This window comes from Salvelinus alpinus, chromosome 34, assembly GCF_045679555.1.
Source record: "Salvelinus alpinus chromosome 34, SLU_Salpinus.1, whole genome shotgun sequence".
In the NCBI taxonomy this organism is placed as follows: domain Eukaryota; kingdom Metazoa; phylum Chordata; class Actinopteri; order Salmoniformes; family Salmonidae; genus Salvelinus; species Salvelinus alpinus.
Genome location: NC_092119.1, coordinates 2,674,338 through 2,689,303, shown reverse-complemented (window position 1 = coordinate 2,689,303; position 14,966 = coordinate 2,674,338). Strand labels below are relative to the sequence as shown.

General features: G+C 50.6%; 1 protein-coding gene across 1 annotated transcript in view; it reads left to right on the top strand.

Annotated features, from left to right (window-relative positions):
- cox16 (cytochrome c oxidase assembly factor COX16) overlaps window positions 1-12,210 on the top strand; it is a 28,439-nt gene extending 16,229 nt beyond the window's left edge. The window contains exons 3-4 of the mRNA XM_071382056.1: window positions 6,807-6,875; window positions 11,808-12,210. Of these exons, the coding sequence (XP_071238157.1) occupies window positions 6,807-6,875; window positions 11,808-11,921 (183 nt within the window). The 3' untranslated portion in view covers window positions 11,922-12,210. The remainder of the gene's footprint in view (window positions 1-6,806; window positions 6,876-11,807) is intronic.
- The last annotated feature ends 2,756 nt before the right edge of the window (window positions 12,211-14,966 follow it).

The window sequence follows — 14,966 nt, the reverse complement described above, 5'->3', positions numbered from 1 at the left end:
TCCCATCTAGAGTTGGTCTCCTCTCAGGGTTCCTTCCCTCCCATCTAGAGTTGGACTCCTCTCAGGGTTCCTTCCCTCCCATCTAGAGTTGGACTCCTCTCAGGGTTCCTTCCCTCTAGAGTTGGTCTCCTCTCAGGGTTCCTTCCCATCTAGAGTTGGTCTCCTCTCAGGGTTCCTTCCCATCTAGAGTTGGTCTCCTCTCAGGGTTCCTTCCCATCTAGAGTTGGTCTCCTCTCAGGGTTCCCTCCCATCTAGAGTTGGTCTCCTCTCAGGGTTCCTTCCCTCCCATCTAGAGTTGGTCTCCTCTCAGGGTTCCCTCCCATCTAGAGTTGGTCTCCTCTCAGGGTTCCTTCCCTCCCATCTAGAGTTGGTCTCCTCTCAGGGTTCCTCCAATCTAGAGTTGGTCTCCTCTCAGGGTTCCCCCCCATCTAGAGTTGGTCTCCTCTCAGGGTTCCCTCCCATCTAGAGTTGGTCTCCTCTCAGGGTTCCTTCCCTCTAGAGTTGGTCTCCTCTCAGGGTCCCCTCCCATCTAGAGTTGGTCTCCTCTCAGGGTTCCTTCCCTCCCATCTAGAGTTGGTCTCCTCTCAGGGTTCCTTCCCTCCCATCTAGAGTTGGTCTCCTCTCAGGGTTCCTTCCCTCCCATCTAGAGTTGGTCTCCTCTCAGGGTTCCTTCCCTCCCATCTAGAGTTGGTCTCCTCTCAGGGTTCCTTCCCTCCCATCTAGAGTTGGTCTCCTCTCAGGGTTCCTTCCTTCCCATCTAGAGTTGTTCTCCTCTCAGGGTTCCTTCCCTCCCATCTAGAGTTGGTCTCCTCTCAGGGTTCCTTCCCTCCCATCTAGAGTTGGTCTCCTCTCAGGGTTCCTTCCCTCCCATCTAGAGTTGGTCTCCTCTCAGCGTTCCTTCCCTCTCATCTAGAGTTGGTCTCCTCTCAGGGTTCCTTCCCTCCCATCTAGAGTTGGACTCCTCTCAGGGTTCCTTCCTTCCCATCTAGAGTTGGACTCCTCTCAGGGTTCCTTCCCTCTAGAGTTGGTCTCCTCTCAGGGTTCCTTCCCTCCCATCTAGAGTTGGACTCCTCTCAGGGTTCCTTCCTTCCCATCTAGAGTTGGACTCCTCTCAGGGTTCCTTCCCTCTAGAGTTGGTCTCCTCTCAGGGTTCCTTCCCATCTAGAGTTGGTTTCCTCTCAGGGTTCCTTCCCATCTAGAGTTGGTCTCCTCTCAGGGTTCCTTCCCTCTCATCTAGAGTTGGTCTCCTCTCAGGGTTCCCTCCCATCTAGAGTTGGTCTCCTCTCAGGGTTCCTTCCCTCCCATCTAGAGTTGGTCTCCTCTCAGGGTTCCTTCCCTCTAGAGTTGGTCTCCTCTCAGGGTTCCTCCAATCTAGAGTTGGTCTCCTCTCAGGGTTCCCCCCCATCTAGAGTTGGTCTCCTCTCAGGGTTCCCTCCCATCTAGAGTTGGTCTCCTCTCAGGGTTCCCTCCCATCTAGAGTTGGTCTCCTCTCAGGGTCCCCTCCCATCTAGAGTTGGTCTCCTCTCAGGGTCCCCTCCCATCTAGAGTTGGTCTCCTCTCAGGGTTCCTTCCCTCCCATCTAGAGTTGGTCTCCTCTCAGGGTTCCTCCCATCTAGAGTTGGTCTCCTCTCAGGGTTCCTCCCATCTAGAGTTGGTCTCCTCTCAGGGTTCCTTCCCTCCCATCTAGAGTTGGTCTCCTCTCAGGGTTCCTCCCATCTAGAGTTGGTCTCCTCTCAGGGTTCCCCCCCATTTAGAGTTGGTCTCCTCTCAGGGTTCCTTCCCTCCCATCTAGAGTTGGTCTCCTCTCAGGGTTCCCCCCCATCTAGAGTTGGTCTCCTCTCAGGGTTCCCTCCCATCTAGAGTTGGTCTCCTCTCAGGGTTCCTTCCCTCCCATCTAGAGTTGGACTCCTCTCAGGGTTCCTTCCCTCCCATCTAGAGTTGGACTCCTCTCAGGGTTCCTTCCCATCTAGAGTTGGACTCCTCTCAGGGTTCCTTCCCATCTAGAGTTGGTCTCCTCTCAGGGTTCCTTCCCTCTCATCTAGAGTTGGTCTCCTCTCAGGGTTCCTTCCCTCTCATCTAGAGTTGGTCTCCTCTCAGGGTTCCTTCCCTCTAGAGTTGGTCTCCTCTCAGGGTTCCTCCAATCTAGAGTTGGTCTCCTCTCAGGGTTCCTCCCATCTAGAGTTGGTCTCCTCTCAGGGTTCCCTCCCCTCTAGAGTTGGTCTCCTCTCAGGGTTCCCTCCCATCTAGAGTTGGTCTCCTCTCAGGGTTCCCTCCCATCTAGAGTTGGTCTCCTCTCAGGGTTCCCTCCCATCTAGAGTTGGTCTCCTCTCAGGCTTCCTTCCCATCTAGAGTTGGTCTCCTCTCAGGGTTCCTCCCATCTAGAGTTGGTCTCCTCTCAGGGTTCCCTCCATCTAGAGTTGGTCTCCTCTCAGGGTTCCCCTCCTCCATCTAGAGTTGGTCTCCTCTCAGGGTTCCTTCCCATCTAGAGTTGGTCTCCTCTCAGGGTTCCTTCCCATCTAGAGTTGGTCTCCTCTCAGGGTTCCCTCCCATCTATAGTTGGTCTCCTCTCAGGGTTCCTTCCCTCCCATCTAGAGTTGGACTCCTCTCAGGGTTCCTTCCCTCTAGAGTTGGTCTCCTCTCAGGGTTCCTTCCCATCTAGAGTTGGTCTCCTCTCAGGGTTCCTTCCCTCTCATCTAGAGTTGGTCTCCTCTCAGGGTTCCCTCCCATCTAGAGTTGGTCTCCTCTCAGGGTTCCTTCCCTCCCATCTAGAGTTGGTCTCCTCTCAGGGTTCCTTCCCTCTAGAGTTGGTCTCCTCTCAGGGTTCCTCCAATCTAGAGTTGGTCTCCTCTCAGGGTTCCTTCCCTCTAGAGTTGGTCTCCTCTCAGGGTTCCCCCCCATCTAGAGTTGGTCTCCTCTCAGGGTTCCCTCCCATCTAGAGTTGGTCTCCTCTCAGGGTTCCTTCCCTCTAGAGTTGGTCTCCTCTCAGGGTCCCCTCCCATCTAGAGTTGGTCTCCTCTCAGGGTTCCTTCCCTCCCATCTAGAGTTGGTCTCCTCTCAGGGTTCCTTCCCTCCCATCTAGAGTTGGTCTCCTCTCAGGGTTCCTTCCCTCCCATCTAGAGTTGGTCTCCTCTCAGGGTTCCTTCCCTCCCATCTAGAGTTGGTCTCCTCTCAGGGTTCCTTCCCTCCCATCTAGAGTTGGTCTCCTCTCAGGGTTCCTTCCTTCCCATCTAGAGTTGGTCTCCTCTCAGGGTTCCTTCCCCCTAGAGTTGTTCTCCTCTCAGGGTTCCTTCCCTCCCATCTAGAGTTGGTCTCCTCTCAGGGTTCCTTCCCTCCCATCTAGAGTTGGTCTCCTCTCAGGGTTCCTTCCCTCCCATCTAGAGTTGGTCTCCTCTCAGCGTTCCTTCCCTCTCATCTAGAGTTGGTCTCCTCTCAGGGTTCCTTCCCTCCCATCTAGAGTTGGTCTCCTCTCAGGGTTCCCTCCCATCTAGAGTTGGTCTCCTCTCAGGGTTCCTTCCCTCCCATCTAGAGTTGGACTCCTCTCAGGGTTCCTTCCTTCCCATCTAGAGTTGGTCTCCTCTCAGGGTTCCTTCCCATCTAGAGTTGGTCTCCTCTCAGGGTTCCTTCCCATCTAGAGTTGGTCTCCTCTCAGGGTTCCTTCCCTCTCATCTAGAGTTGGTCTCCTCTCAGGGTTCCTTCCCTCTCATCTAGAGTTGGTCTCCTCTCAGGGTTCCCTCCCATCTAGAGTTGGTCTCCTCTCAGGGTTCCTTCCCTCCCATCTAGAGTTGGTCTCCTCTCAGGGTTCCTCCAATCTAGAGTTGGTCTCCTCTCAGGGTTCCTTCCCTCTAGAGTTGGTCTCCTCTCAGGGTTCCCCCCCATCTAGAGTTGGTCTCCTCTCAGGGTTCCCTCCCATCTAGAGTTGGTCTCCTCTCAGGGTTCCTTCCCTCTAGAGTTGGTCTCCTCTCAGGGTCCCCTCCCATCTAGAGTTGGTCTCCTCTCAGGGTTCCTTCCCTCCCATCTAGAGTTGGTCTCCTCTCAGGGTTCCTCCCATCTAGAGTTGGTCTCCTCTCAGGGTTCCTTCCCTCCCATCTAGAGTTGGTCTCCTCTCAGGGTTCCTTCCCTCCCATCTAGAGTTGGTCTCCTCTCAGGGTTCCTCCCATCTAGAGTTGGTCTCCTCTCAGGGTTCCCCCCCATCTAGAGTTGGTCTCCTCTCAGGGTTCCTTCCCTCCCATCTAGAGTTGGTCTCCTCTCAGGGTTCCTTCCCTCCCATCTAGAGTTGGTCTCCTCTCAGGGTTCCCCCCCATCTAGAGTTGGTCTCCTCTCAGGGTTCCTTCCCTCTAGAGTTGGTCTCCTCTCAGGGTTCCTTCCCATCTAGAGTTGGTCTCCTCTCAGGGTTCCCTTCCCATCTAGAGTTGGTCTCCTCTCAGGGTTCCTTCCCTCCCATCTAGAGTTGGTCTCCTCTCAGGGTTCCTTCCCTCCCATCTAGAGTTGGTCTCCTCTCAGGGTTCCTTCCCTCCCATCTAGAGTTGGTCTCCTCTTAGGGTTCCTTCCCTCCCATCTAGAGTTGGTCTCCTCTCAGGGTTCCCTCCCATCTAGAGTTGGTCTCCTCTCAGGGTTCCCTCCCATCTAGAGTTGGTCTCCTCTCAGGGTTCCCTCCCATCTAGAGTTGGTCTCCTCTCAGGGTTCCCTCCCATCTAGAGTTGGTCTCCTCTCAGGGTTCCCCCCCATCTAGAGTTGGTCTCCTCTCAGGGTTCCCCCCCATCTAGAGTTGGTCTCCTCTCAGGGTTCCCCCCCATCTAGAGTTGGTCTCCTCTCAGGGTTCCCCCCCATCTAGAGTTGGTCTCCTCTCAGGGTTCCCCCCCCATCTAGAGTTGGTCTCCTCTCAGGGTTCCTTCCCTCCCATCTAGAGTTGGTCTCCTCTCAGGGTTCCTTCCCTCCCATCTAGAGTTGGTCTCCTCTCAGGGTTCCTTCCCTCCCATCTAGAGTTGGTCTCCTCTCAGGGTTCTTTCCCTCCCATCTAGAGTTGGTCTCCTCTCAGGGTTCCTTCCCTCCCATCTAGAGTTGGTCTCCTCTCAGGGTTCCTTCCCTCCCATCTAGAGTTGGTCTCCTCTCAGGGTTCCTTCCCTCCCATCTAGAGTTGGTCTCCTCTCAGGGTTCCTTCCCTCCCATCTAGAGTTGGTCTCCTCTCAGGGTTCTTTCCCTTCCATCTAGAGTTGGTCTCCTCTCAGGGTTCCTTCCCTTCCATCTAGAGTTGGTCTCCTCTCAGGGTTCCTTCCCTTCCATCTAGAGTTGGTCTCCTCTCAGGGTTCCTTCCCTCCCATCTAGAGTTGGTCTCCTCTCAGGGTTCCTTCCCTCCCATCTAGAGTTGGTCTCCTCTCAGGGTTCCTTCCTTCCCATCTAGAGTTGGTCTCCTCTCAGGGTTCCTTCCCCCTAGAGTTGTTCTCCTCTCAGGGTTCCTTCCCTCCCATCTAGAGTTGGTCTCCTCTCAGGGTTCCTTCCCTCCCATCTAGAGTTGGTCTCCTCTCAGCGTTCCTTCCCTCTCATCTAGAGTTGGTCTCCTCTCAGGGTTCCTTCCCTCCCATCTAGAGTTGGTCTCCTCTCAGGGTTCCCTCCCATCTAGAGTTGGTCTCCTCTCAGGGTTCCTTCCCTCCCATCTAGAGTTGGTCTCCTCTCAGCGTTCCTTCCCTCTCATCTAGAGTTGGTCTCCTCTCAGGGTTCCTTCCCTCCCATCTAGAGTTGGACTCCTCTCAGGGTTCCTTCCCTCCCATCTAGAGTTGGTCTCCTCTCAGCGTTCCTTCCCTCTCATCTAGAGTTGGTCTCCTCTCAGGGTTCCTTCCCTCCCATCTAGAGTTGGACTCCTCTCAGGGTTCCTTCCCTCCCATCTAGAGTTGGTCTCCTCTCAGGGTTCCTTCCCTCCCATCTAGAGTTGGTCTCCTCTCAGGGTTCCTTCCCTCCCATCTAGAGTTGGTCTCCTCTCAGGGTTCCTTCCCTCCGATCGTAGTCTGTTACACTACACTCAGCCTTTTGGGGGTTTAGGGTAATGTTTTGTTAAGTGTAATGTTTTGTTAAGTGCTCAGTGTCAAAGAGCTACACAAATTAAATGATGCTTGGCTTCATTTCAAAATGACTGTAATACACTACAGCTAAGGAAAGACAGAAGGCGACCTCCTCTCCTTGTTCCCAAATCATCTGGCTTGGCTGGTAAGCTGGCTGTTTTACTCAACCTGGTGACATTTCTCCAAATTAAGCTGAATAATTGATCAGGGAAACGGGGCCATTTGTAATTGTGCCAACTCTCTGGTAGAGAAGAGACAGGGGAAGAGGGGTGTAACTTCTGGGTGTGAATGAGTCAGCTTAGTGCTCATCTCTTCTACGCTGCCAGCTTTCTTCTGTCTCTGACTTGCCAGCTAGAAACTAGACTACCTCTGGCTTCTGTCATCATTTATACATGACAGAAATAATAGATGGAGGGGAAGGGAAGAGGAGAAGGGCATGAGGAGGGGAGGAGTTAGAGGAGGGAAGGGAGGGAGGAGGAGGGAAGGAAGGGGAGGGGGAGAGGAGGAGGAGGGAGGGGGTAGAAGAGGAGGCTGCCTCTCATTTTGATTGTTAAGAGTTCTTCTCTCTCCCCCGATTGAGTTGAGAGCTGTGATTTATAACCGCCTTATGTTTCAGAGACATGATCAAATATACCGTTTGTTCACCAAATCACATTTCTGTGATCGGTGTGTCGGTCTGTGTGAATAAGGACCTGCCTTGTGTGTGTGTGACGCGAACCATTCCTCTCTTCCTCGTCTCTCTCTCTCCTCCAGCTGGATCCAACCCTGGAGGCCAAGGTGAACCCCCAGAAACAGTCTGTTATCCTGGAGGAGGAGTACAAGGTAGGTGTCTGATGGATGAGGGGAGTTGAGCTGTGTTTGTACTGTAATGCTGTAGAATATTCTCTGATACCATCCTGGAAGACTCAAGGATATGGTTTTTCCTTAACATATTTAGAAATTAAAGATATCTACTAACCCCCCCCCTGGTGTTCTGTTATCTACTAACCTCCCCTGGTGTTCTGTTATCTACTAACCTCCCCTGGTGTTCTGTTATCTACTAACACCCCCTGGTGTTCTGTTATCTACTAACACCCCCTGGTGTTCTGTTATCTACAAAAAGAACCTGGTGTTCTGTTATCTACTAACCCCCCTGGTGTTCTGTTATCTACTAACACCCCCTGGTGTTCTGTTATCTACTAACCCCCCCTGGTGTTCTGTTATCTACTAACCCCCCTGGTGTTCTGTTATCTACTAACCCCCCTGGTGTTCTGTTATCTACTAACCCCCCTGGTGTTCTGTTATCTACTAACACCCCCTGGTGTTCTGTTATCTACTAACACCCCCTGGTGTTCTGTTATCTACTAACACCCCCTGGTGTTCTGTTATCTACTAACCCCCCTGGTGTTCTGTTATCTACTAACACCCCCTGGTGTTCTGTTATCTACTAACCCCCCCTGGTGTTCTGTTATCTACTAAAACCTCCTCCCCCCATGTGTTCTGTTATCTACTAAAACCTCCCCTCTGGTGTTCTGTTATCTACTAAAACCTCCCCCCTGGTGTTCTGTTATTTTACTAAAACCTTCCCTCTGGTGTTCTGTTATCTACTAAAACCTCCCCTCTGGTGTTCTGTTATCTACTAACCCCCCTGGTGTTCTGTTATCTACTAACCCCCCTGGTGTTCTGCTATCTACTAAAACCTCCCCCCTGGTGTTCTGTTATCTACTAAAACCTCCTCCCCCCTGGTGTTCTGTTATCTACTAAAACCTCCTCCCCCCTGGTGTTCTATTATCTACTAAAACCTCCTCCCCCCTGGTGTTCTGTTATCTACTAAAACCTCCCCCCCTGGTGTTCTGTTATCTACTAAAACCTCCTCCCCCTGGTGTTCTGTTATCTACTAAAACCTCCTCCCCCCTGGTGTTCTGTTATCTACTAAAACCTCCTCCCCCTGGTGTTCTGTTATCTACTAAAACCTCCCCTCTGGTGTTCTGTTATCTACTAAAACCTCCCCCCTGGTGTTCTGTTATCTACTAACTCCCCCTGGTGTTCTGTTATCTACTAACTCCCCTGGTGTTCTGTTATCTACTAAAACCTCCCCCTCTGGTGTTCTGTTATCTACTAACCCCCCTGGTGTTCTGTTATCTACTAACCCCCCCTGGTGTTCTGTTATCTACTAACCCCCCCCTGGTGTTCTGTTATCTACTAACCCCCCCGGTGTTCTGTTATCTACTAACCCCCCTGGTGTTCTGTTATCTACTAACCCCCCCCCCCCCCTGGTGTTCTGTTATCTACTAACCCCCCTGGTGTTCTGTTATCTACTAACCCCCCCGGTGTTCTGTTATCTACTAACCCCCCCTGGTGTTCTGTTATCTACTAACCCCCCCCCCCCCCTGGTGTTCTGTTATCTACTAACCCCCCCTGGTGTTCTGTTATCTACAAACCCCCCCTGGTGTTCTGTTATCTACAAACCCCCCCTGGTGTTCTGTTATCTACTAACCCCCCCTGGTGTTCTGTTATCTACTAACCCCCCCTGGTGTTCTGTTATCTACAAACCCCCCCTGGTGTTCTGTTATCTACTAACCCCCCCTGGTGTTCTGTTATCTACTAACCCCCCCTGGTGTTCTGTTATCTACTAACCCCCCCTGGTGTTCTGTTATCTACTAACGCCCCCGGTGTTCTGTTATCTACTAACCCCCCCGGTGTTCTGTTATCTACTAACCCCCCCGGTGTTCTGTTATCTACTAACCCCCCCGGTGTTCTGTTATCTACTAAAACCTCCTCCCCCCTGGTGTTCTGTTATCTACTAAAACTTCCTCCCCCCCTGGTGTTCTGTTATCTACTAAAACCTCCTCCCCCCCTGGTGTTCTGTTATCTACTAAAACCTCCTCCCCCCTGGTGTTCTGTTATCTACTAAAACCTCCTCCCCCCTGGTGTTCTGTTATCTACTAAAACCTCCTCCCCCCTGGTGTTCTGTTATCTACTAAAACCTCCTCCCCCCTGGTGTTCTGTTATCTACTAAAACCTCCTCCCCCCTGGTGTTCTGTTATCTACTAAAACCTCCTCCCCCCTGGTGTTCTGTTATCTACTAAAACCTCCCCCCCTGGTGTTCTGTTATCTACTAAAACCTCCTCCCCCTGGTGTTCTGTTATCTACTAAAACCTCCTCCCCCCTGGTGTTCTGTTATCTACTAAAACCTCCTCCCCCCTGGTGTTCTGTTATCTACTAAAACCTCCCCTCTGGTGTTCTGTTATCTACTAAAACCTCCCCCCTGGTGTTCTGTTATCTACTAAAACCTCCCCCCCTGATGTTCTGTTATCTACTAAAACCTCCCCCCTGGTGTTCTGTTATCTACTAAAACCTCCTCCTCTGGTGTTCTGTTATCTACTAACCTCCCCTGGTGTTCTGTTATCTACTAACCTCCCCTGGTGTTCTGTTATCTACTAACACCCCCTGGTGTTCTGTTATCTACTAACCTCCCCTGGTGTTCTGTTATCTACTAACCTCCCCTGGTGTTCTGTTATCTACTAACACCCCCTGGTGTTCTGTTATCTACTAACACCCCCTGGTGTTCTGTTATCTACTAACCTCCCCTGGTGTTCTGTTATCTACTAACTCCCCTGGTGTTCTGTTATCTACTAACTCCCCTGGTGTTCTGTTATCTACTAAAACCTCCCCCTCTGGTGTTCTGTTATCTACTAAAACCTCCCCCTCTGGTGTTCTGTTATCTACTAACCCCCCTGGTGTTCTGTTATCTACTAACCCCCCCTGGTGTTCTGTTATCTACTAACCCCCCCTGGTGTTCTGTTATCTACTAACCCCCCCCTGGTGTTCTGTTATCTACTAACCCCCCCCCCCCCCCTGGTGTTCTGTTATCTACTAACCCCCCTGGTGTTCTGTTATCTACTAACACCCTCTGGTGTTCTGTTATCTACTAACACCCCCTGGTGTTCTGTTATCTACTAACACCCCCTGGTGTTCTGTTATCTACTAACCCCCCCCCCCCCCCTGGTGTTCTGTTATCTACTAACACCCCCTGGTGTTCTGTTATCTACTAACCCCCCGGTGTTCTGTTATCTACTAAAACCTCCTCCCCCCATGTGTTCTGTTATCTACTAAAACCTCCCCTCTGGTGTTCTGTTATCTACTAAAACCTCCCCCCTGGTGTTCTGTTATTTTACTAAAACCTTCCCTCTGGTGTTCTGTTATCTACTAAAACCTCCCCTCTGGTGTTCTGTTATCTACTAACCCCCCTGGTGTTCTGTTATCTACTAACCCCCCTGGTGTTCTGCTATCTACTAAAACCTCCCCCCTGGTGTTCTGTTATCTACTAAAACCTCCTCCCCCCTGGTGTTCTGTTATCTACTAAAACCTCCTCCCCCCTGGTGTTCTATTATCTACTAAAACCTCCTCCCCCCTGGTGTTCTGTTATCTACTAAAACCTCCCCCCCTGGTGTTCTGTTATCTACTAAAACCTCCTCCCCCTGGTGTTCTGTTATCTACTAAAACCTCCTCCCCCCTGGTGTTCTGTTATCTACTAAAACCTCCTCCCCCCTGGTGTTCTGTTATCTACTAAAACCTCCCCTCTGGTGTTCTGTTATCTACTAAAACCTCCCCCCTGGTGTTCTGTTATCTACTAACTCCCCTGGTGTTCTGTTATCTACTAACTCCCCTGGTGTTCTGTTATCTACTAAAACCTCCCCCTCTGGTGTTCTGTTATCTACTAACCCCCCTGGTGTTCTGTTATCTACTAACCCCCCCTGGTGTTCTGTTATCTACTAACCCCCCCCTGGTGTTCTGTTATCTACTAACCCCCCCGGTGTTCTGTTATCTACTAACCCCCCTGGTGTTTTGTTGTCTACTAACCCCCCCCCCCCCCTGGTGTTCTTTTATCTACTAACCCCCCTGGTGTTCTGTTATCTACTAACACCCTCTGGTGTTCTGTTATCTACTAACACCCCCTGGTGTTCTGTTATCTACTAACACCCCCTGGTGTTCTGTTATCTACTAACCCTCCCCCCCCCCCCCCCCAGTGTTCTGTTATCTACTAACCCCCCCCCCCCCCCCGGTGTTCTGTTATCTACTAACACCCCCTGGTGTTCTGTTATCTACTAACCCCCCTGGTGTTCTGTTATCTACTAAAACCTCCTCCCCCCTGGTGTTCTGTTATCTACTAAAACCTCCCCTCTGGTGTTCTGTTATCTACTAAAACCTCCCCCCTGGTGTTCTGTTATTTTACTAAAACCTCCCCTCTGGTGTTCTGTTATTTTACTAAAACCTCTCCTCTGGTGTTCTGTTATCTACTAACCCCCCTGGTGTTCTGTTATCTACTAACCCCCCTGGTGTTCTGCTATCTACTAAAACCTCCCCCCTGGTGTTCTGTTATCTACTAAAACCTCCCCCCTGGTGTTCTGTTATCTACTAAAACCTCCCCCCTGGTGTTCTGTTATCTACTAACCCCCCTGGTGTTCTGTTATCTACTAACCCCCCTGGTGTTCTGCTATCTACTAAAACCTCCCCTCTGGTGTTCTGTTATCTACTAACCCCCCTGGTGTTCTGTTATCTACTAACCCCCCTGGTGTTCTGCTATCTACTAAAACCTCCCCCCTGGTGTTCTGTTATCTACTAAAACCTCCCCCCTGGTGTTCTGTTATCTACTATCACCCCCTCTGGTCACCACCCCCCCTCTGGTGTTCTGTTGTCCCGATCCTATCCCTGATGTGTAGATTAAAGCCCAGCCCCTAACCCTGTCCTGTTGTCTCTCTGTCCCAACAACAGAAGATGAAGGATGTAAACCTGGAGGAGTGGAGAAACATCAGAGGTCCTCGTCCCTGGGAAGACTCAAAGGAATACCAAGAGCAGCAACGCACCAGACAGGGCAAGGCAGCGTGATGGAGATCTGCCTCGGAATAGCGCTGACCAGAGGCTGTACCATTTGCAACAGGATATACTGAGTGAGATGGGGAAAGACACAGGGCCAAGTTATCACCAAGACCACCGCAAGGCCAACATGGCTTGAGGAATATAATATGTATTTATCGTGACAACTCAAAGTAACAAAACCTTTGAGTCAAGGAGAGTTTTGGAAATGGACAGTTGAATCTGTGAGCTAATTGTATGTAAACAACAAATGTGCATGTCTTTTATGTTATATAAAAAAACTTAATGTTTTGAAATACGAGTCTGGTTCTTGTCTGTGTACAATATGGCCACTAGGTGGCACAGGTGTGCATTGGTACACATCCCTGGTACACGTATGCCTCGCCAATTGTCATGATGAGAATATGAACCACTAGGCCTGTGTGGAGGACTCTTCACCCAGCACTAAGCTGTTGGTAGGACTCTTCACCCAGCACTAGGCTGTTGTTAGGACTCTTCACCCAGTGGACTCTTCACCCAGCACTAAGCTGTTGGTAGGACTCTTCACCCAGCACTAAGCTGTTGGTAGGACTCTTCACCTAGTGGACTCTTCACCCAGCACTAGGCTGTTGTTAGGACTCTTCACCCAGTGGACTCTTCACCCAGCACTAAGCTGTTGGTAGGACTCTTCACCCAGCACTAAGCTGTTGGTAGGACTCTTCACCCAGTGGACTCTTCACCCAGCACTAAGCTGTTGGTAGGACTCTTCACTAAGCTGTTGGTAGGACTCTTCACCTAGTGGACTTTTCACCCAGCACTAAGCTGTTGGTAGGACTCTTCACCCAGCACTAAGCTGTTGGTAGGACTCTTCACCCAGCACTAAGCTGTTGGTAGGACTCTTCACCCAGTGGACTCTTCACCCAGCACTAAGCTGTTGGTAGGACTCTTCACCCAGCACTAAGCTGTTGGTAGGACTCTTCACCTAGTGGACTCTTCACCCAGCACTAGGCTGTTGGTAGGACTCTTCACCCAGCACTAAGCTGTTGGTAGGACTCTTCACCCAGCACTAAGCTGTTGATAGGACTCTTCACCCAGCACTAAGCTGTTGGTAGGACTTCACCCAGCACTAGGCTGTTGGTAGGACTCTTTACCCAGCACTAAGCTGTTTGTAGGACTCTTCACCCAGTACTAAGCTGTTGGTAGGACTCTTCACCCAGCACTAGGCTGTTGGTAGGACTCTTCACCCAGCACTAAGCTGTTGGTAGGACTTCACCCAGCACTAGGCTGTTGGTAGGACTCTTCACCCAGCACTAAGCTGTTTGTAGGACTCTTCACCCAGCACTAAGCTGTTGGTAGGACTCTTCACCCAGCACTAGGCTGTTGGTAGGACTCTTCACCCAGCACTAAGCTGTTGGTAGGACTCTTCACCCAGCACTAAGCTGTTGGTAGGACTCTTCACCCAGCACTAAGCTGTTGGTAGGACTCTTCACCCAGCACTAAGCTGTTGGTAGGACTCTTCACCCAGCACTAAGCTGTTGGAAAAAGTACATGACACTTTTAGAGCTGTTCAGAGAGAAAAGAGAATATGCATTCCTGGTCAAAAGTAGTGCCCTACATAGGGAATGGGTTGCCATTTGAGACGTTGCAGAGACTTTGATGACTCCGAGTGTTAATGGAGAGACAATAAAAGAGATGATATACCTACCTGCTGCAACACTACCGGCTTTGTAGTGGTGCTCAGCACACACTCTTAAAACACACTCACTCCTCTGACTCACTTGTTTTCACTCTCTCCCTCCCTCTGTCTCTCTCTCTCTCTCTCTCTCTGTCTCTCTCTGTATCTCTCCCTCTCTGTCTCTCTCTCTCTGTATCTCTCTCTCTCCCTCTCTGTCTCTCTCTTTCTCTCCATCTCTCCCTCTCTCTGTCTCTGTCTCTCTCTTTCTCTCCATCTCTCTCTGTCTCTCCCTCCCTCCATCTCTCTCTCTCGCTCTCTCTCTTTCACCCTTTCTCGCTCCCCCCCTCTCTCTCTCTCTCTCCTCTCTCTCTCTCTCTCTGTCTCTCTCTCTCGCTCTCTCTCTCCATCTCTCTCTGTCTCTCTCCCTCCCTCTTCATCTCGCTCTCTCTCTCGCTCTCTCTCTTTCACCCTTTCTCGCTCCCCCCCCTCCTCTCTCTCTCTCTCTCTCTCTCTCTCTCTCTCTCTCTCTCTCTCTCCCTTTCTCTCTCTCTCTCTTCTCCCTTTCTCCTTATCCTAATGTTGTCAGCCAGTCTCAACTCCAACCAGTCTGAGACAATAATAGATTTCACATAATTCTCCCCATGATCCCTCAGTACAGATGATTCTTTCAGTATTCCAAGTGGACTTGACAGTGGTAGTCCTGAACGATACAACCCTTAATATACAGTATGTAATACAATAATATAATATGGGCCATTTAACAGACACTTTCATCCAAATCCTTTTAGTCATGCATACATTATATTGCCGTTGAATAGAGCATAGCAGGAGAAGCCTGGTGGTCACAGATCTGTTTATGCTGTCTTGACAACTTCTATGGTGGATTAGCCTGGTCCTGAACAACCATAGGAGTTGGTTAGACAGATCAAACAGATCTGGGACCAGGTTATAACTGGTCTCATAGGGATCCAGATAGCTTGGGTCAACCTAGTCTGGGTTAGTTCGTTAACATAAACGTGTGGTCAGGATGTATGGCATGGGTTGGCAGGAACCCCAGTCGTCCTGAACCGATCCGATTTGAGAAGTTCGTTATCCCCCCCCACCCCCCCAGTCACGTGCTCTTACATTTTTTATTGTGAAAATGCACGAAAGCGTGATCAAATATTCATGATGAGGCTAAGAAAAGAAGAAATCAAATTCAATATTTACCACATCTAGACACTGCTACACAAGGATCGGATAACTAATTAACTCCAAGAGGAGAGCGCGAGCCAAGCGGGTTCTCTAGATTTTAAAGCTACAGTCTGGGATTCATTTATCAGCATAATGGCAGCTCCGGCCCAAACATTTGTTTTGCTATGTGCAGCCATGGAATGGATGGGGCTGAGGAAATGTTATGTAAT